Source organism: Zalophus californianus, chromosome 2 (assembly GCF_009762305.2).
Source record: "Zalophus californianus isolate mZalCal1 chromosome 2, mZalCal1.pri.v2, whole genome shotgun sequence".
NCBI lineage: Eukaryota > Metazoa > Chordata > Mammalia > Carnivora > Otariidae > Zalophus > Zalophus californianus.
In genome coordinates, this window is record NC_045596.1 from 202,315,826 (window position 1) to 202,336,593 (window position 20,768).

General features: G+C 50.8%; 1 protein-coding gene across 1 annotated transcript in view; it reads right to left on the reverse strand.

Moving 5' to 3' along the window:
• DLGAP2 (DLG associated protein 2) overlaps positions 1 to 20,768 on the reverse strand; it is an 808,900-nt gene that overhangs the window by 624,929 nt on the left and 163,203 nt on the right. Inside the window, exon 3 of the mRNA XM_035726383.1 lies at positions 5,468 to 5,522. Coding sequence (XP_035582276.1) covers positions 5,468 to 5,522 — 55 coding nt within the window. The remainder of the gene's footprint in view (positions 1 to 5,467; positions 5,523 to 20,768) is intronic.

Sequence of the window (20,768 nt, forward strand, 5' to 3'; positions counted from 1 at the left end):
CATTCTGGCAGTGATTAAATAGCAGGACTTGGTTTCTACTGAAGTCATAAAGTCAGTTTATGAAATAAAGTCCTTTCCAGCAGATGAGGATTTGTTTCTGTCCACAGCTGGTGGACACGCGGCCATGGAGACACGAGCTGAGCACGGCGGGCGTCTTCCTGGCTTCTCCTCTGCCCCCCTCACCTTCTCGCGGCCGCCCCTGCCATCCCCACTCCAAGCCACAGCCCAAGTCATCCCACCTGCACACCTCAGAAGCTTTTATAAATAATTTCAGTATCTGGGTAAAGGAAGCTTACCAGAAATATTGGTCTTTGACTGAGATGACATTTCACCCTTAACCAAGTCTGCTCAAATGTCAATCACCTGACATGTTGAGAACCATTCAGCATGCCATGGGGGTAAATGTCCCACTTAACTGGACATCTTTCTGGCACCAAAGCCTTCTAGAGTGCTTGCCCAGCTGGTCCTGAGGCTCCAGAGGCCGAGCTGGTGGCCCTTCACCGGCACCCCTGGCCCGAACCGCCTGTCTGGCACCATATTTGGTAGGGAAGTCACACCTGGGTAAGGACTCATTAAGGGTCACTGTGGTGTCATGTACTGACGTAAAGTGAACACACATATTTGCGTCCCAGCAAAGTACTGAGAAGCCGTGCAACAACATGGAAAAGTCACTCGTACCTTTGGATCTCCTCACTCATCTGCAAAATGGGGCGACGTTCCCTATCACACAAGGAAGTTGAAGGACTCGCCACAATTGACACGAAAGAGCCTTTAAACCAGAGACACAGTAGAAATACAAGGTGTGACGTCCACTGTCCCTGCAGAGCTCAAGTTCAACACTGGGTGACATGGCTGTGTGCAGAGCTCGGGAATCACACGCCCGCTGGGTGTGAAACTGCGCCCACCCACACACCAGCCTCCCCCGCCCCCAGGGATTGGGAACTAGGTCCTCTTGAGACAGGGCTGAGGCAAAGAGCGCAAACTCATTCACTGACTTTCCCGGATGTGCCCATCATGAAATTAAAAGCTTTTTAAAATCTCAGCTCTGAAGAAACAGGGATTTGGACTGACCAAACACCGTCACCCCTGCTATTTCAACAAGTCTGCTCTCTCTGCCATTTTGAACTCTGTCTGCAAATGGCCCCAGTGGGCATCCATATTTCAATAGCCATGCTCACCGAGGGGTTCAGTAATGTGTAATTAAGCTTCCAAAACCTTATGTAATAGTGCATTTAAACCCTACCTCCAAATAGAAATTATAAAAAATATTTCCTCAACCTGTATAGATTTTTTCAACTAAATACCCTGTAACATTCAACTGCAAGTCGAGATTTTACTCAGCTGATACACAACTGAAGAGTGTGGTCCCACAGGGAGAGCGCACGTACCCCCCAGACCAACACCCCGGGCCGGACAACGTGGAAACAAAGACAGGAGCCAGGGGTGCGGGTGAGCCAGTTCTTCCCAGACACTGAGGGTAGGGGACCAAGAACACCTCCTGGACCCACGTTCAGCAATGAGTGGTGGGAGCACATAGCACAGAAACCGGGGCTTCCTGCCCCCACTCTCGCCGCTGAACACTGACCGGCCTCTCACGGGCAGGGACCCGGCAATAACCACTCAGTACACTGATGCCCTCCGTGAATACCACGAACACACGGAAGTCAGCTCCACAGAATGTGTGGGAAATACTTCACATCTTTCCACCCCAATTTTTATGTACAAATTATTTCACATTTTTCATTCTGTCAAGTAGGGGTACAGCATCTCTCAAAAATCAAAGGCCACCACCTACTTCACCTGCTTGAGGTTTCCTGGCTCAGTAGCTAATGTCAAACTCTGCACAGGTAGTACCACAGCTTGACGGCAAATCAATTCATTCCTGAAACTTCTCATTATTCTTCACAGTCGAATAGGCTGTCTCCCGACGGACACGGGATAAATGCCATGTGACAGTGGAGCTCAGGGTCAGAACCCCCTGAATACAGGAGTATCTGCGAAGCTCACGACTTTCCCAAATGGCATGGCGATAAAGCACTGCAGTGATGATCAAGACAAGGGAGCCCGACCAGCCAAGCACGAAGTACCTCCCAACCCCCTCACTGCTCAAATCCTCACCACTCGGGAAACATACCCATAGTCTAGGTCTGTTTCATGGAAGGCTGCCTCCATGTGTTACCTACTCTTGGTTATGAACCGTACACTAATGTCATGAGACACGGGCCAACCGCTTACACTGTGAGTCACGGGCAGCAAGGAACCAATGTTCTCGGATTTCCACCACCTTCACAGTACAAACTGCCTATAAAAGCTCACAGACAGGCTAATTCAAGTGTGGAAAATAGCCGATCATAATTAAATGATGTTTGTGAAGAAGTCACTGCTCAAAAAAGGTTCTAAACCACACAAGAACGAGCACCATTTGGGACTACTGTAACTGCATGATGTCCTGGGGTCCCACCAAAGACCAGCCAGCTGGAGCTCAGACGCAGGGAGCCGGTTTCCGCACAGGGACACAAACCATGGAAAAACCAGCCCTCACTCCGCATGCCGGTCAGAGGCCGCTCCCCCAAGATGCCCACAGACGCCTCAGCAGCCATTGTGATAAAGGCTGGTATGGCATTTGCCAACCATCCACCTGTGCGGTCCGTCACGCATCAGCCATCCTTCCCCGAGAGCATCCCCGCAGAAGGGGCTTGTCCCGTGCACATGTTCAACACCGGGGCTCTCCAGAGAGAGGGCAAACTGAAGGCAGATGAAGGGTCAAACGGTCCCCGAAACAAGAAAAGGGAACAGTGGCTGGAAGCAGAGCCTGACGTAAATGACTTTAAAGTGCAGAAGAGCCTCCATGTGCATTTGTGGTCATGCAAGTGTTTCTCCTTCACGACATAAACACGTGCTGCCTCCCCAACTCTCTCTGTCCCTGAGAAGAACATGAAAAATTAGGCAGTTTGCAGAGCTGGTCACGAGAAATCACTCCAGCTCTGCTTATCATCAACCAGAATGATCATGAGTAATCAAAATACCAAGAGAAAATGATGTTTGTCATGTCTAAGCCAGAGAAGGACCACTTCCATGCACTGTCTGATGTCACTCATCATAGTTCAACACCAGTTCTGCAGAGTATGTTAGCTCCATAACAGCAAAATCACCTGAAAGTACGTGTATCTTCTCCCAGGTCCTCTGCTATGGCAAATATAAGTTAAGGGAGTATATACAGTGTTTCAAAAATAACTAAAGATCAAAAAGCAAACAATATGATAGCCACGGCTCATCCCAAAGTTGTCCTACTTGTGAACTGTGGAAAAACATACATCATGTAAAATTTACCATCTTAACCATTTTTCAGGGTACAGGGTACAGTTCAGTGACACCACACTCAGGTCGTACAACCATCTCCACCGTCCATCTCCAAAACCCGTTTCATCTTCCCAAACTAAAACTCTTGACCCACTCCAACATCGACCATCACCAAAAATGTGAAAATGCTTCTATATAACCACTAAAGTAAAAAAACGTTCATTCAAGTTCATAAGGAACCTTTATGTCATTAAAATGCAAAAGCAATAACCGTTACATCTGAGTCTGAAGAAATTTCCAAACATTTCCTAAGTAATTAAGCAGCTTCAGACATACTGGGTCACATTACATGGTAAAAACAAGAATTCATACATCATTCAATTCTGAATGAACTGACACTTTGAAAGAGTTATTTCAGCCGACTCTTCTTTCCTCTCATTTGGTATGATTCCTTTCCCAATCCATGCCTAATGTCATAGCCTTGGGTCTTCTACAATTACTTCTATAATAAAAAAAATCTTCTAAAGAAAATTGCCTAGCAAATGTCCTCGATATTCCAGTCTTACTGGGGGGGATGCTTTCTTGGCTCTAAAGGTTGATTACTTGGGATTCCTACAGAAAGCAAATAAAACATCTCAATTTGGCAGGATTTCACATATTAACTTGAAACTTCTTATATAACAGAGTGGCTAAAAATACAGAAAGCTCATTTCAACATTTAAAATCCAGTTAGATTCCCAGAGAATGGTATTTAACTTTTTAATTTTGTCATTAATTCTGATGCTTCTCAGAATCAGAAACTTGCCTGAAAGACATAAACTAATCATTCCTTCTGTTGTAATCACTATTGTTGATGGACACAGTTTACAAAAATCTTTGTTTCTTCGTATGTGACCTGTTCATACATTTTTGTTACTAAGCAAGACTTCCAGAAGAATATAGAAAGAGGCTCAAAAAATACCCAACCATGTTCTCAATAAACTTCCCTGTAAGTAAGCGTGCTCAAAGTCACAGCCAATGTACATTTGAACGGGTGATAACAGGGGCCACTCTATGGACTATTTTTGATGAAACAATAGGGTTGGTGATATAATCTGTCCACGATCATAAGTAAAAAAAATAAATATCCTATTTTCCCAAAATACTTGGTGTTTTACATTGGAATACATAATATAAAACAATAACTTACTGACCACTTAAGAATTAGATTTCAGTAACCATACTAGCTAGTTAATATGCTGTTTATATTAAAAGCAGAGTAAATCCCAACACGTTAAACTCTTCTGACTCTCACAGTCCATTATGGTTCATTTTATTAAAGCTGGAAAACATAAGGAAATGTCAGCACAGCTCTGTTTCATACCCAACACAAGTATCCCGGGATGCAGACAGACATATCTGATAGGACACAGCTGATCCCAGGAAGGAGTAATTCTCAGAACTAGCCCTTGGCAGAAAACACAGAGCATTCCATATCTTTTCCCCAGGGCCTGCTATTTCTTTGATGAAAATGCCCTAAATCAGAAACCCCACAGTGGAGAGTAACTAAGATGAAGGCCCATAGGACAACAAGCTCCATGTGATCTTCATGTTTGTTTGTTTCTGAACTTTAACACAACAAAGTTCCAAAGCTTTCTTTTCAGGATTCACTCCCACCCCCATCATGCTTCCTTAAAAGTAATGCAAACCTCCAGCCACCTACATCTGTGAGAAGTCACATGACATATAATCTCCCACTGCGAGACACCCATCCTTCTGTGTTTTCACCCTGGCTGCAGGCAAAGCCTTGACTGCAAACAGACGGCCAACACAGTCCATGCTAGCCAACAACGATGTTCTTCCTCAATGAGTAAGCACAGTCTACAAAATCAACAACTTTGAAACTCATATATTCAACTTCAAAAGACAACCAGTTTCTCTTAAAACTCTAAGACAACTATCACCTAAATCTATTTACTCTGTCAAATAAAAACAGATCTTTGAGCTCGGGTTATATCTCACCACAAAACTGAACAATCCAGTTCTTTGCTTGTTTTGGTCAATATACAATCTTGCACTAAAACAGCAGTGAAGAAAACAAGATACCTAAATTATGCAATAATATTTCTCAAATTTTCCACTGACATAAAACCTATCCTCTCAAACCAGAAGAATAAAATATATTTACCTGTATTCCTGTCTGGTAAGATACAGCAATGCTTCTGCAAAATGCCAGGCAAAACCTGTTTCAAAACAAAAATAAAACACATTTGGTTATTGTTCAGGTAGCGAAAGGTGTCTCATTAACTGCAGCAAGTGTTGTCCTAATAAGGTCGTTCAGTGTTGCACAGAGTCCTCATGCCCAGAACGATCTAACAAATTAAACAATACAGAAAAATTTTGATGACATACATTTTTCATCAGAAAGGTTAATAAGGCAGGTGTGCTCATTGTAAATGCTGTTCCAGAATGGTAATGCAGATCTATTTAATATATGCCCCTAATGGGTCCTGGGAGTATCCTGAAAGCTGCACTCAAGGGACTCCTACAATAAGGCAAATGGGCCCACCAATTTTTGTGATGGTTTTTAAAATATTAGATGCAATTAGAGCCTGAAAGTGGAGGGCCACTGGGGCGGTGTATTGGGCCTGCCTTTTAGAACCTAAGCAGAGATGCTTTCATCCAAGATGAGTCACAAAGAGGAATGGGGAAGAAAAGTCTGTATTTACAGTCACAGTTTGGTAGTAAATGATGAAGGAAATATCTTTGATAAGTAAAGGGAAGGTGAAAATAAGGAAATGGCTTTCCCCAGAAAATTCAGCACTGTAAGCACAGACTGAAGGCATCTGCAATGAAGAGATCTCTGTGGGGATTTATGATGATGCATTCTAAACTCAATCAGAGTAAAAGCTGAACTTCTGTCCTGAATTCTCCACCGAGGCAGCTGCAACCATTTCTCCAAAACTCCCAGCCTGGAAACAGGCATTACTTATCCTGGAGCAAGGACGTGGGGGAGGAGAGGGGTGCACAGGAGCCCCAAGCCCAGGGCCTGCCCTCCACCACCTTCAGTCCAGCCACCTACACAGCCACTTCGGACAGGTGGGACCTGTCGTCACGAAGCCTCCCTCTGTGACCCTCCTCCATGCCCTGGCTGTCCCTCCACACCGGGGAAAGAATAATAATTCTCACCAAGTATCATCAATTGCAGACAAGACAGTATTACCAACTTTCCACTCTAAAAGACAGAGTGGAATCTAAACCAATCTAAGAGACAGAAAATAAAGCAATAATCAAATAAGAACCCAGTAAATACAGAATGTGGAATTAAAAGTTCAAAATGGCGTCTCCCACTCCTGTGAAGCTGACTGTTTAGCTGGGATGCAGAAGAGCAGGTGTGGGACAGTCAGGGATCAATGACACACCAAACCACCCAGCACAAGGTCAGTGTCAACGCCTAACTCTGCTTCCCGCACCAGGTGTCGATTCTTCATCAGCCGGGTCTGAAACTGGCATCGCTCTGGCACTGTTCTCTCCCTCAACGGCCCCTCACCTTCCAGGTCAGATAAGGAAAACGTACACACGGATACACACGTGCACACATGTACACGCACACACCCTGCGCTCCCTGCGAATCTTCATTCCTTCTCATTCCATGGCCAATACACTTGTTCATGGACTTTTCCAGCAATTTCCAAAAAGCCTTACAGGTTAATAGCAGGCCTAAGAAATAGTCTCCCTCAAAAAAAGGAATGGTCCTATACGTGACACACTGCGTCCTGCGTGGTCTGCGTGGAGGATGCGAGCGTGAGTCTCCCCAGTGAAGTTCGACCAGGTGCTGCAGGTGCACAGCCCCCGTGCTCCCAGCACCCGTGAGCCCCCAGACGCACAAGCTGGCTGGTCCGCTGCAAAGCCCCTGACAGGTGTCTCAACCCGCAGTCTCCTCCCCAGTGGCATAATCAAGCATGCTGCTTCTGATTAATTTTTCTAAGGAACCACTAGCGACTGTTAAAGCAGAGAAATGTTCACAATGGAGGTGCAGGTGCATCCCTAGCGTGCATCTTAGCTCCAAACTATGCAGCTGGTTCCGTTCCACAAGTGCCCCTTCCAGAAGCAGAAACGGAGTCTGGATCCATCAGACACTGCACGATCCGACCACCACCTTGGTGCTGGTGGTGTTTTCATCCAGACAAGCTGAACTCAAGGTGACACGATGAGGGCCCCGCAAAAGGTCAGGGCACGGGAACCGGAGGGGCGCGTGAGGAGAGGCCAGGTGCCGTGTTGACACTGCGGGGAGGAAGGGAAGGGAGGCAGGCGTGGAGCTTGGCCCTACACAGCACTGGCACTGTCTTCCCCAGCTAACCCCTGTCAGATGTGGCAGCTCTAGACTGAACCCTGTCTGGTCCGGGAGTCCAGGCGGTGCACAGAACTACTGGGGGGGACCCGAGTGGTAACGTGGCGTTCCTCTCAGATTCGGTGATTTGCACCTGGGGCAGGGGCACCCGCTCTGCCGGCGCCTTCCGCAGAACTAGGAAACCCTCCCCCAAGGCCCGGACGTGCTATGGCAATCGCACCCCACTAGAGCGGAGGAGGCCCTTCCGGGGGTGTCTGTGTCACGTGGCCAAGCTGTGTCAGGGAAGAAAGAGCTTGAGAGCCACAGATTTAGGCAAACACACACATCAGCTTATGTGACAAGTGATTCTTCACCCTCAACGGCCCTGTGTGCCCACCCTGTGATCCCTCCACTCCAGCCCCACATTCTCCCTCTCCCACCCAGACGCTGCACCGCCCGCCACCAACCACCATGTCCACTTGCTCAGTACAAGGTCCCACCAAGGCAGCCCTCCTGCCCACAGCCGCCACGGTCTCTGCGAGCAAGGCGCGTAGCTCTTCTGGGACCTCAAGCAGGAGAATATAAGGACCCAGAGAAATCACAAGCAGTCATGGTAGAACTCACCTGTGACTTTCCTGAGGGCAATTTGTGTTCAAAAATGGCAGCCATACCTAATCTTGACAGGCTCCTCCCAGCTGCTGCCATGGGTAAGACACCGGCGCTCGATCTTAGGAAAGGGCTGTGTGCCCGCCTCTGCCTCCCGCAGCTTGGGCTGAGGGGCCGGAATGTGGGGCTCACACATGCATCCATTCCTCTCTGAAGGGGCCCTTCCACTCAACAGTTACTCCTAAAGCTCAATGCCGCCAACCTGCCTGTTCTAGGACAGCATGCAACTGCTGAGAGTAAGTGGGGGGCATCGTGCTGGGCACTCCACAGGCAGCTGGGGTCAAAGAGAATACATCCAACCAACACCCAGAGTCTTCCGTGAGCACCAGCCTAAGTAACCGTGAGCATGACACCAACACCACATGCTTTAGAGAAGCACGGCTGCTCATTACATCCTCCGTCTCCTGTGTCCAGGGTCTTCCAGCTGACAATCTATTCCTAAAACATCATTTTCAAGGTTTCACTCCACCCCATATCCTCAGCCTTCTCTGGTGGTGCCACGCTGAGCAGGGTTGTACTGTATCTGATGCGTCAAGAGTGCTGGAGCGAAGCCTGTACATCCAACACTGCACTCCTGGTCCCAAGGGCTCAGTAAGTATCAATCAGTGATGTCAATCAAAATTTGAATTCTAGTGGCCAGGTGCACTGTCCACACTTGAAGCGCTTGCGTGACTGTGACCACCATATTGGATAGCGCAGACATCACACATTGACACCATTTTTCAGATGAAGGAAACAAGGTCTGAAGGGGATATCCTGTGTCAAGTATACTCAAATTTAAAAATAATTTTTTTAAGTGTTACTGTATTGTCCTCACGCCTCCTCAGTTTCTCTGGGCAGATGACCCTCTGTTCCTGTGTGGTCATTCTGCCTGGTGTCATGAGAAGCCGGACGTGGACTCAGCATGCCACATTTGCCTGGAGGTCCTCACAGCCTTACTTCCTGTGGCTCATATAACAAGTTAATGTTGTGCCCTTTACATCTCAGGAAAATACCATGCAATGCAATGTGCTGCACAGGCGTGCAAGTCTGAGACAGATGCAATCTGTGGCGTGGTGAGAGCACGGATTTACACGGAGTTACTCAAGTAACTTCCTGGATAATCTAACTCTTAGCAAAGAGCTGCAGGTTTGTTCCCACAAGAAGCTGTGTCCCGTGGCTCTCATGAAATGAGACAGACAGCCCTCCCGTTTAACGGGGCCAGGACTGAGGATTTCCCCATGTCTGACAGGCTGCTCCCCGCTGCGCTCTCCCGCAAGGTCTGAGAGGCAGTTAGGAGATGATGCACCTGCTGCAGGGCGCAGAGCCACACAAAGGCTGGGCCTGGAGCTCCCGCTGGCTGGCCCCCAGCCTGGCAGCCGCCCGGGGTCCCACACACCGCTCATGTGCTCAGCTGCATGCAGGGTGAGGATTGCAGTGTAGCCAGCTCTGAAAAGTTGGTGTCTGTGGGGGCCCCTGTAGCACCTGGCCTGGGAGGCGAGCACTGGACACACACCGTGCCTGTCAACTGCAGTTCACATGAAATCAGGTCCAGGGCGGCCGTGAGGATGACGTTCCCACCCATGGAAGAGGCTGGGTCACACACTCACGGTGCAGGCTGTTGTTACACACAATCCTCCACGAACACACAAGCACAGGATCTGTGACACAGCACAGGGACCCCAGAGCCCCAGACTCCAGCGTCAGGACTGTGCTCGGGGGCAAGCCACGCACCCCTCAGCGTCCTTGTCTGACGTTGATGACACAGGGGGCCAAGGAGGCTTTCTGCATCACAGACCAGCCGACCAGAATCTTCTCACTCAGCAAAGGGGGACACACTCTGCATCAGCACCACACAGGGAGATGTAAAACACAGAGTGCCCGGACAGCCGGCCGGTCGCTGGTCAAGCAGCTCTAGAGCCCCGAGGACATGCAGCACCCGCGGCTGATAGTCCCGTGCTGAGCACCTAGAATGTGCCAAGGGTAGATCTCCCGTTAAGGGCTTGTACCACAGCAGAGATGGGACGGGGACACGCCAGGAGGTGCTGGATGCAGTCATGACCTGGACTGTGGGGATGTGCACACATCCAAACCCCTCACACTGTCCACGTTAACTAGTGCAGGTTCTTGTATGTCAATTACACCTCAACAAAGCTGTGGGAAAAGATTTGTGCTCCAAATGTTCAATAAAGTTCTCTTGCGCCTTTAATGACACAGGCACATGGACACATGCAGAATCTACATTTCTACAAGGTTCCTTGGCCAAGAGAAAACATTACTCGGCGAACCACCTGCACACAGGTTATGCCTCAAGTAAACACAGCTCACCCATCCCTTCAACACACACAGCCAACCGCGATTATAGGTCGGCAGAGTGGCTATGGTAGAAACTCACACAACAGAACAGAATGTGTGAGCGCCTGTGAAAAAGACTTCAACCTCCATTTGACAGGTAAGGAGCAGAAAGAGGACTTTCTTAGCAGAGCCAGAAAAGGGGGATCCAACTGTCCCAGACAGAGCTCTCGAAGAGGACTTTCAAGGTTCAGGACTCCAAAGTACGACGTGTGTCCAGGGCCGGCGTGGGGCAGATGTGCACGGGCCCCCTCCCCATACCCAGAGACATGAACCAGAGGGGACCAGAGCACAAGGGGCTGGGGTGAAAACAGGGAAGCTGGTTACAAAGATTACACGCTGAACAGAGCTGCATCCGAGCCCAGCTCCACCTTATCACGGAAGGAGAACAGCCGGGCAGTCACCTGCCCCAGCCTTCACGCTCCCCAAGCAGGAGGCTGGGATAGATTCCTCTGGAAAACAAAACAGGCCAAGAGAACATACCCCCTATTGATGTAGGACTTCCAATTAAAACTGGTTTACCCCGAGATCTCAGTGGAAAATTCCACCAGCCAATAAGCCCCATTTACTCAACAAAAACAAACTCCGCGTAAATGTTTAATGTCTCGTACTAAATGAAGACTCACAGCTGAGGATTATCATACATTTAAAGAGATCCCCCACTCTGAGAGTCACCAACAAAATTAGAGGAAACAGAAACATTACCAGAAACAAGAGAACTTTTTTTTTAAGGTTCTTATTTTTATTTGAGAGAAAGAGAGCACAAGTGTGGGGGTGGGGCAGAGAGGGAGAAGCAGACTCCCTACTGAGCACAGAGCCCGATGCAGGACTCGATCCCAGGACCCTGAGATCATCACCTGAGCCGAAGGCAGACCCTTAATCAACTGAGCCACCCAGGTGACCCCATAAGAGAACACCCGGGTGCCCCCATAACAGAACATTTTAAAAACATCACAGAAAGACAGAGGAGAGATGTTGCCTATGTCCCAAGAAGAGGATGCTATGCTTATGAAAGGGAAATTTATAGAACAAGAAACAGAGCTTTTGGAAATTAAAGGAGAAGGAAAATAAAATTTAAAATAGTTGAAAAATAAATTCAAGGAAGTATCCCAGAAAGTAGAGAAAAAATATATAAAGAGTCAGAAAGAAAAAAAATAAAAGGAGAGCCCAAAGAATTCTGTGGTCATTGTGGGCGGCACACCATGTGGCCAAAAGAGGCCCAGAAGAAGAGAGCCGCGAGACAAGAGGGACACAGGGTCACAGAAACAGACAAGAGCCACACATCTCCATGACACAATTCCAGAACCAGAAGGCCCACTGAGCAGTTGCCACCATCCACACAAGGTGACCAACCTAAGGGGCATCCTCCTGAAAATTCAGAGCAAAAGGAGAGTCCCAGACTCAACCAAAATACTAAATTCTGGAAGTTGGAAAATGCAGGAACAGTGTTTTGGAAATTCTGGGGGAGAAACAGAAGACACCATCCTATCAGCCAAGCAAGACAGAGCATGACCCCACTCCTGGGACAGGAGCTGCTGGGACTCTCCGCTGCCCCAGAAGGACCCGGAGGGCTTCCCGGGGGAGGTGTGGGGGTCCTGATGGGGCACCTGGACATGGGCCCACAGGGAAGGAAAGAGCGTGGAGGGACACATGCTGAACACACAGAAGAGAGATAAAAATGGGATGAAGACAGAATAAACCTACTTATTTTTTTAAGGCAATTAGCAATAAATGAAAGATGTCACCAAATAAAGAGGCATGATCCTACAAACTGAGTGTAATGTGAGTACTGACCACGGATTTACCCAAACATCAGGGTATAAGCCCACAGAGCACGGGAGGGGGGTTGGGGATGGAGGGGCAGTGCCATGCACACCAGCCACAGAGGGGCATGAGGAGGGCGGGCCGAGAGGCCGAGGGTGGGGGTGCACACGTATGATTTAAATGAGATGAGAATTAACCCGCATAAACCAATGTCTGGCCAGTGTGCACGATGATGTTTGTAACTACAAGCAGTTCCAACACGTCCCTAAGGACACTTAAAATGACCAAAACACCTATCCAGAACTGAAGTACTTCTAGACATTTTTACAGCTTTCTCATTACAATTCAGACACATCTGAACTCAGTGTTCTTAAAAAATATTTTTCTTATTTAATTATTGATAGAGCACAAGCAGGGGAGGAGCAGAGCGAGAGGGAGAAGCAGACTCCCCACTGAGCAGGGAGCGGGACCCGGGGCTCAATCCCAGGACGCCGGGATCATGACCTGAGCCGAAGGCAGACGTTCAACCAACAGAGTCACCCAGGCACCCCAAGACCCACCTGAACTCAGTCTTTACCTCGTTGTTCAAAACACGTGTCCAGAAAACCTGGATAAAGGCAAACACTGGGCTGGGAGTGAGAATAAAACATAAGCAAACTCTGGTCCAATCCAGAGTCACTTTCTGATAAATGTTCATAAAGGTCTATAAAATAAGGAGTTAGGTCAAATCCTTTATTCAAGCAACAATAATCAAGATAGTCGGTGTCACCGAAGGCACAGAGGGCAGATCAGGGGGTCAGGATGGACCCCACAGATACAGTCAACTCATCTCTGGCCAAGGGGCTGCAGCAGCACAGTGGGGCCAAGACGGGGGTCTTCCAGCAACAGTGCGGGAGCAACTGACGCCCACACAGAAAACACTGAATCTTGATACACAACTTACACCCTCACAAAAAATAACTCTAAAGAGATCACAGATGAAATGTGCAAGGCAACATTCTAGATCCCCTAGCAGATAACAGGGAAGAAAACCCTAGATGCCCTTTGTCACGGAGATGACCTTTTAGGCACAACACCAAAGGCTCTGCAATGGAAGAAAGAAGTTGGTAAGTGCACTTCATGAAAATTAAAAACTTCTGCTGTGTGAGACACATGCTCGAGAGAAGACGACAACCACACACCAGGAGGAAATATGTGCAAAAGATACATCTCATAAAGGACTACTATCCAAAATATGCAAAGAACTCTTAAAACCCAACAAGAAAACACACAAGTCAATCAAAAGATGGGCCAAAGACCCTGACAGACATCTCACCAAACATCTCACCAAAGAAGTTACACAAAAGCTGAAATGAGACACCCCCACGCACCTATGGGAATGGCCACCATCCAGAGTGCTGATCATGCCAAGTGCTGGAGAGGACGTGGCACCCCGGGGACTCCCACTCACTGCTTGCAGGAGGCAGAATGGTAAAGCCACTGCAGGAGATGATTTGTTTCCTACAAAATTCACCACACCCTTCATGTACAATTCAGAAATCTTGTTCTTTGCTATTTCCCAAAGCAGTTGAAACCTGTCCACATAAAACCTGCATGTGGATGTTTACAGCAGGTTTATCATATCTGCCAAAACCTGGAAGCAAGCAAGATGCCCTACAGCAGGAAAATGGATAAAATTGTCCATCCAGACAATACAATATTATTCAACACAAAAAGAAATGAGCTATCCAACCATGAGGACATGGAGGAACCTTCAATGTGCATCACCCAGTGGAAGAAGCCAGTCTGAAGGCTACTTGCTCTGTGATTCCACCTCTGACCTTCTGGAAAAGGCAAAACTATGGACACAGTAAAGAGGTGAGTGGCTGCCAGGGGATGAGGATGCAGAGGGGGGTTGGGGACGGAGAGGGAGGGTGGCGGATGGAGAGGGGGGTTGGGGACGGAGAGGGAGGGGGAGCAGGCGGAGCACGGAGGGTTCAGGGCGGTGAGACCACTCTGGGGGACCCTGTCAGGGTGGGGACGTGTCATCACACATTTGTGCAAACCACAGAGCGTGCACCACCAACAGTGACGCTGCTGTAGACTGTGGACTCTGGGGGGTGACAACTGCCCATGCAGGTTCATCAGCAGTGCCAACCGCACCAACCAGAGGGGATGCTGGTAGTGGAGGGAGAGAAGGTGGGGGGAACAGAGATCATTTGCCCCCAGAGATCTGTGCCTTCTGCTCAATTTGCTATAAACTTGAAACTGCTCTGTTAAAAACAATTATCTAAAAAAGGCTTTTCCTTCATGTGAAACGTAAGCATTTCTGGGGAGATAGGAAAGATTTCAGCATAGAGTGAACGGAAGCCCTGCTGCAGATGCCCTCACCTGCTGGCTCAGGATGTGGGACAGGCCAGCACATGGCTCTGACTCAGTGCCCACCCCCGGGGCCCACCCTGGACCTTTGGTCCCCAACCCCAACTGACTGTGCTCGGCCCTGTGGGCAGGAAGTCTATGATCTCCACAGACTTGGGACAACTTCACTGCCCAGATCTCCTGCACGGTTGATGCTCTTCCCTTGGGTTGAGGAGTTATCTGTAAATTGCTCTGCAAAATTATACAGAAACTCCCAGAGACACACCATTTGAAGGGTTGATGATTCCACATCCTGTTGTGGAACAGAGAGGTGGATGTCAACATAAACATTAAAAATCAACTCTTGGACAGAATTAATAGCTCCTCTTCGCTACTACAGCATTAAAACAACAAAACTGCACTAAAAGTCCCTTTCAAACCACAAAAGCATCACTTTCACAGCAACAGACACACTGCTCAGGACGTATGTGCAGAGTGAGGTGAACAGTCCCGTCATCCCAGGCGGGTGGCACGGGGGACAGAAATGCACAGGTGGGGGTCTGCCTCTTTGGGATGGGAAGCCCCTCCAGTTCCGTCATGCCCTCAGTCCTGGGGGCTTTTCCCAAAGCGCCCCTGCAGGAAGTTGGCGCAGATGCACCGTGCATCACAGCTGTGATGTGAATCCACAGACTCCGTTACACCACCGAACCTAATCACGGGATCCAAACATCAAAATAAAAAGCTGTTCTCAATGCTGTGGTGCAAATGTCTCATGGAGGCCAAACAAGGTTCTGCCTGTGATTTCAGGGGAGAAAGGGAAAACCCCAAAGTTGCTTCACTGCAGAGAACTCCGGCTGAAATCACACGGAGGTGTAGGTGCCACAGAACCAAACCATCGAAAGGTCAAGTTCCCCAGGTTGTCCTCATCAATACTGTGTCTGACATCAAAGCAGAGACATCTGATGCCCTGCCAGAGGCCATGACCTCAAGCAAAACCTCACACCCACCTCCGGTGCCGTGGAAAGCACCCGGAGCTGATAAGGCCCCCAGACCACCAGCTCAGGAAGCCTGGGCGCCACTCAGTCCTCAAACCGAGGAGTGACTTTCAAAGCAGAGAACCATGTATTGTGCAAGCTCTGGAGTAAAAGAACTGTCCTTTGAATCGTGGGCAGGGGACCCAGGCAGCCACCTCTGCACATTCAGAGCCACCCAAGTGGCACATCTCTGGGCACCGTCCACATGTGAAAACACAAGTAATCAGCAGACTTACAGAATGACCCTGTGAACAGAAACACCACCTTTCCTCCCCAACGCCTTCAAACACTTTCTCCAGGGTGACCACAGCTGCCGTGGAAGGCTCACCTGGCCCAGCTGTGTGCTCCCTCTGGGTGGAAACGCCAGCCCCATGGGCTCCATGTTGGCATGGTGGAGAATGTTACATGTCCAGCTGTAAGCCTGGCTGTCCAGGTGTGTGCTTGACCAGCCACAGAGTACCCAGATGGAACACTGTTTCTGCGGGTGTCCGAGGCATTTCCAGGAGAAATGAGCACTGGACCCCGTTCCTGCCCCCAACCGTGTGTGGTCCTGTCCCCCCCCCGAGGGCCTGAGTACAAGGAAAGGTGGAGGAAGAAGGGACCTGCTCCCCTTCTCCTGCCTCGCTGCAGCAGCTGGGACACCTCAGCATGTCCACTGCCCTGGGACGGGAGATGGACCAGTAGCTCCCTGGTCCTCAGACGCCCCTGGGCCTCCAGCCTGCACAGGCAGACTGTTGGCTTCTCGGTCTCCGAAAGTGTGTGAGCTGCCTTCTCATACTAGATCTCATCTCAGACAAAGACAAGAGGGGACAGACGGATGTGATGTATGGACGCACAGACGAATCCTGCCCTGGAGAACCCTGACTAATGCTACAGACTTCTGCAGTTCACACTGACAAGCCCACATCCCACGATGCCTGGAGGGCCGGAGCGGAGGTGCTCAGCCCCGCTGCCTGGTGGACCTGTTGGGTGGACCCACCTGGTGAACAGCCCACAGCAACACCTGATTCCACAGGCCCGGCTTGCCATGCACCGTGCAAGAAGGCAGCCAGGCGGACCAGCCCAGGACTCCCATGTGGACAGCTCATCCCAGGCTCACCTGGGACGAACGGGGCTCTACGGAGAGACAGGGGTCGCTGTCCCTGAGCACGACCCCACCTAGGGCAAGGGTGCATGCCCACGCACTCATGTGGCTTCTGGACTGTTCCCAACTTTTTACAACACTGAGAACCGCAGGTCCCAATCTGGCTCCCGAGTCCTGCTCACTGTGGGAACGTCCCAGAAGGACTGGGGTGCAGGAAAGACGGCCCTTCCATGGGACAGCCAGCCAGGGCAGCCGAATGGGGGGGAAGCTCAGAAACAAGGTGTCAGGGTGGGATCCTAAACCCAGGGAAGCCAACCACAACATCCCCCGAAAAGGATGGCTGAGAGGAGGGGCTGCAGGGCTGTCCCCGCCCTGGGCACTGGGCCTCTGCTGCCGCCCTGCTCTCCCCTCCACAGTGCTCTCCGCTCAAACTCCGTGAAGCTCCCCTCGGGGCTGATGCTGGTGGTGCAGGCCAGCCTCAGTGAGGTGTCTGTCCTCGGTCTGGCGGCGAGAATCTCAAGACCCCTTGTGCCCAGTCCTCCCACTGAAGGTCGGCTCGGGAGAAACTGCTCTGGTCTGGAAAAGTGGCTCCAGGCTCCTGGGGTGCTGACAGGGTCTTCAGGATCTAGAAAACGGAACCCCGGACAACAGCCTGCCTTCCAAGCCTCATGAAGGAGTCAAACATCCCATTTCTGAAAGTCCTCAGGCTGCACGGGATGGGAGGCCTCGTACCAGGAAGTTTAAACACACACACACGCTTCATACAAAATCATTACGCCTCTTACAAAGGGAAAACGACCAAGAAAAGTTGCAGATATTTCCATTCTCATAGGAGAAGCCATTTAACTTAATTTTACAGAACATTTATCTCAGCTTAAAAATAGCAGAAACTGGCACATAATGAGTTTGGACCAGCGGTTTCACTACACTGGCCCTCACGTTTGTTTTTCTAAATTTCAGGAACTATCGATTGACGAAGTTAAGAACTTAGGAACTAATTAAGAGCTCACACTCCCACCAACAGCTCTGAAAAGGCATAACAATTTAAATAATGAGAAGAAACATCACTTCTAACCTCTTTTTAATGAATCAATGCAAGAGCAGAGTCCCTGAAATTATTGGTCATCTGGCCCCACCACTGACGGGCAACGGCAGGGCGGGAGCGTCCAGAGAATGCAGGCCACAGAGGGACACAGACCACTGACATTTCAGAAACCCCAGGGGCTTCAGAGAGCTCCGTTATGCTCATGGAAATAGTGGTAACTGTCTTCTCTGAAAGTTCAAGAACATCCGACGTCTGGTGTTACAAGGTACGTAGCATACCCACCACCCCTCTCGTCACACCCCCCCTGCCAGGACCCCACAGATCAGTGGGGTTTGCTGTCACTGGTGAGCCTCCCCTTGCCCCCTCCGCCCAGCACCCTGACTTCCAGCTCCTTCCCAGGCTCCGCCGTGAACCCTTGCCACTCCCCGTCTCTCGGCTCCTCTCAGTCACCCGCGGGCTCTGGTCCTAAACCCCGAGCTCTCGGGGTCACACGCACGACCGCCTACTTGTTCCCACTCACACATCTCATGGGATCTCAAAATCAGCGTGCTCCCCAAACAGCCTCCCCGCCGACGGAGCTCCCCGCCCATGTGCGACCATGCCTCCGCACGTGGTGCCAGCGCACAGTCCGCGGCCCGGGGCCCCGCCTCGCCCTGCAGTCCCCCGTCTCCCGTGGCAAGCCTGCGTGCACCACAGCAGACACAGGCGGGGCCTCACCGCCACCCCCCCCACTGCCACCCCCGCCCGGGCTACCAGCACCCTGATTAGTCCAGCACCCCCCTGACCAGTCTGCCTGCTCCCACTCTTGTGGCCTCGTAACCCGTCTTCACATGCACACCAGTGTGATCCTCTAAGTCCATCTTTACGTCGTCAGTCTTGGCCCAGAACACTCTGACGACTCCTCAGAACACTTTGTCCCTAAACGGCCCCAAGCCCCCAGAGCTCTGTGGCAGGAGCTACTGACCTCTGCCCCACTCAAGAGCTCGAGCCACACCAGCCCCTTACGGCTCTGCCCCCTGCCAAGCACACCCCGGGGCCTTTGCACGTGCTGCCCTCTGCTGGCACACTCTCCTCCAGGGTGTCCTCACAAATGGCTGGCCTCAGGTTCCCGCCAAGGTCTCCTCGTCTGTGAGCCCTCCCCCAGCTCTCACAGTGCCTCGGCTCTGCATCGGGTCCTCCCGCTATACTCCCTCATCGCCACACAGCCTGGTGCTACCCCTGCTTCCGTCTGCTCTCCACCGCCCAGTGGGAGCAGAAACTCTGTGGAGGCAGGACTGTCCACTGGGGTCATGTCATGACCCCTGTGACCCAGCTGTGGCTGACGTGTGGCAGGCCCCAAGGAAGTGTCTGCTGAAATAACCAGTAGACTAATGAATGCATACAGGAGTGACTGGCCAACTTCCTTGGACCCTACAGCCCTTTAACACACGAGGTCTACAGAGCGACCCCAACACGCACCACAGGGAAGAGGGACTGGCTGCCTCTGAGGTGTGGGGTCCAGGAGAGCAAAGGGCTCCTTTTCCACTCCCGCAGCCCGAGCAGGACCCTCGTGGGACTGTCCCCCGGTTGAACTCTGGACGAGGAGCGTGTACCACACAGGGCTCGGGGGCCAGGAGTAAGCCCACAGGTGGAAGGAGTTGCAAGAGCACTCACCCACGCCGTGTGCTTCCCTCCCCCATTCTGAGCCACCCTCACAACAATCCTAGGATGCATGCCTTCGCTGCCCCTGACGTTAAGGGCGCCCCGAGGAATGGCGGCGTTGCATGACCGCTGAGCAGTTCAGAGCACGGGCAGGCACAGCACCTCCTGCTCGGAAGCCACATCCTCCCACCGTGGGCTGAGCCAACCTCACCCGATGATTTCTTGTCAAATGCCCTCTCGCAAACGTGGTTTCAGAATCCTGAACACAGCATCCAAATGCCCAATCCCCAGATGCCAGGGGCTGAAAGCCACAGTGATGTAGCTCACCCACAGGTGTCCGCCTCGGGCGGGCCAGGCAGACAGAGCCCCGGTCTGGAGCACCTGCCGCAGGGGTGGAAGGAGTGAGCACTCGTTGGCTTCTCAGGCTTCCCCCACAGGGAACACAGGGCTCCCACACGGGCATTTCCTTGGTGCCAAGTCCAAGTCCCACAGCCACACCCGTGACGAGAAGGACACCCCTCTCCCTGCATGCTGGAGAGGAGGCAAGAATCGCTTTACTGTCAAGACCATGCCCTCACAGGCCAGCCACGTCCCCGAGCGCAGCAGAGTTAAGCTGAAGGCTAGCACTCCGCTGGGGAGGCAGAATCCTCTGCTGACTTAGTAAGTGCTAAGGGGAGCACGGACGTTCCAAGATGAGCACGGGAGCCATGAAGAGGTGTGCTACAGGCCTGGTGCCACTGAGGTCCCCAGGATGAGACCCAGGGTCACAGCCCTGTGTCACTCACAAGCGTCCCAGGCCTGGAACACCGAGCTCAGAGCTGGCTCTGGGCACATCTTCCCAGAGAACAGATGGGGAATGGACAGACACACAGACAAGAGGGCAGGTGGACTCGGTCATGAACCACAGTGTCCCACCTGGAGGGCAGAATCCCACTAGGAAGACTCCTGCCGCAGCTCCCCAGGTCTGGAGCTGGCCCCAAGGCATTGCCCGGGTTGCACGTCTTTGCCCAAGACCGTGGTTCCCGCCTTACCAACCTCCTCTTCCCTCGCGTTTTTCTACTTCTCTACTGTAGACAGGGTGCATATTGGTTCCATCCATTTAATTAAATTTAATTAAATTTATTTGCAGTGTAAGAAAATTTGAGTGCACAGAGCATGTGTAATGGAGATAAATCACAAGTGCATGTTCATTTAATCGATCATGTTGGCACGGTTAAAATGCATGGAACAATTCTTCTCCAGGCTTATTCCCGACAA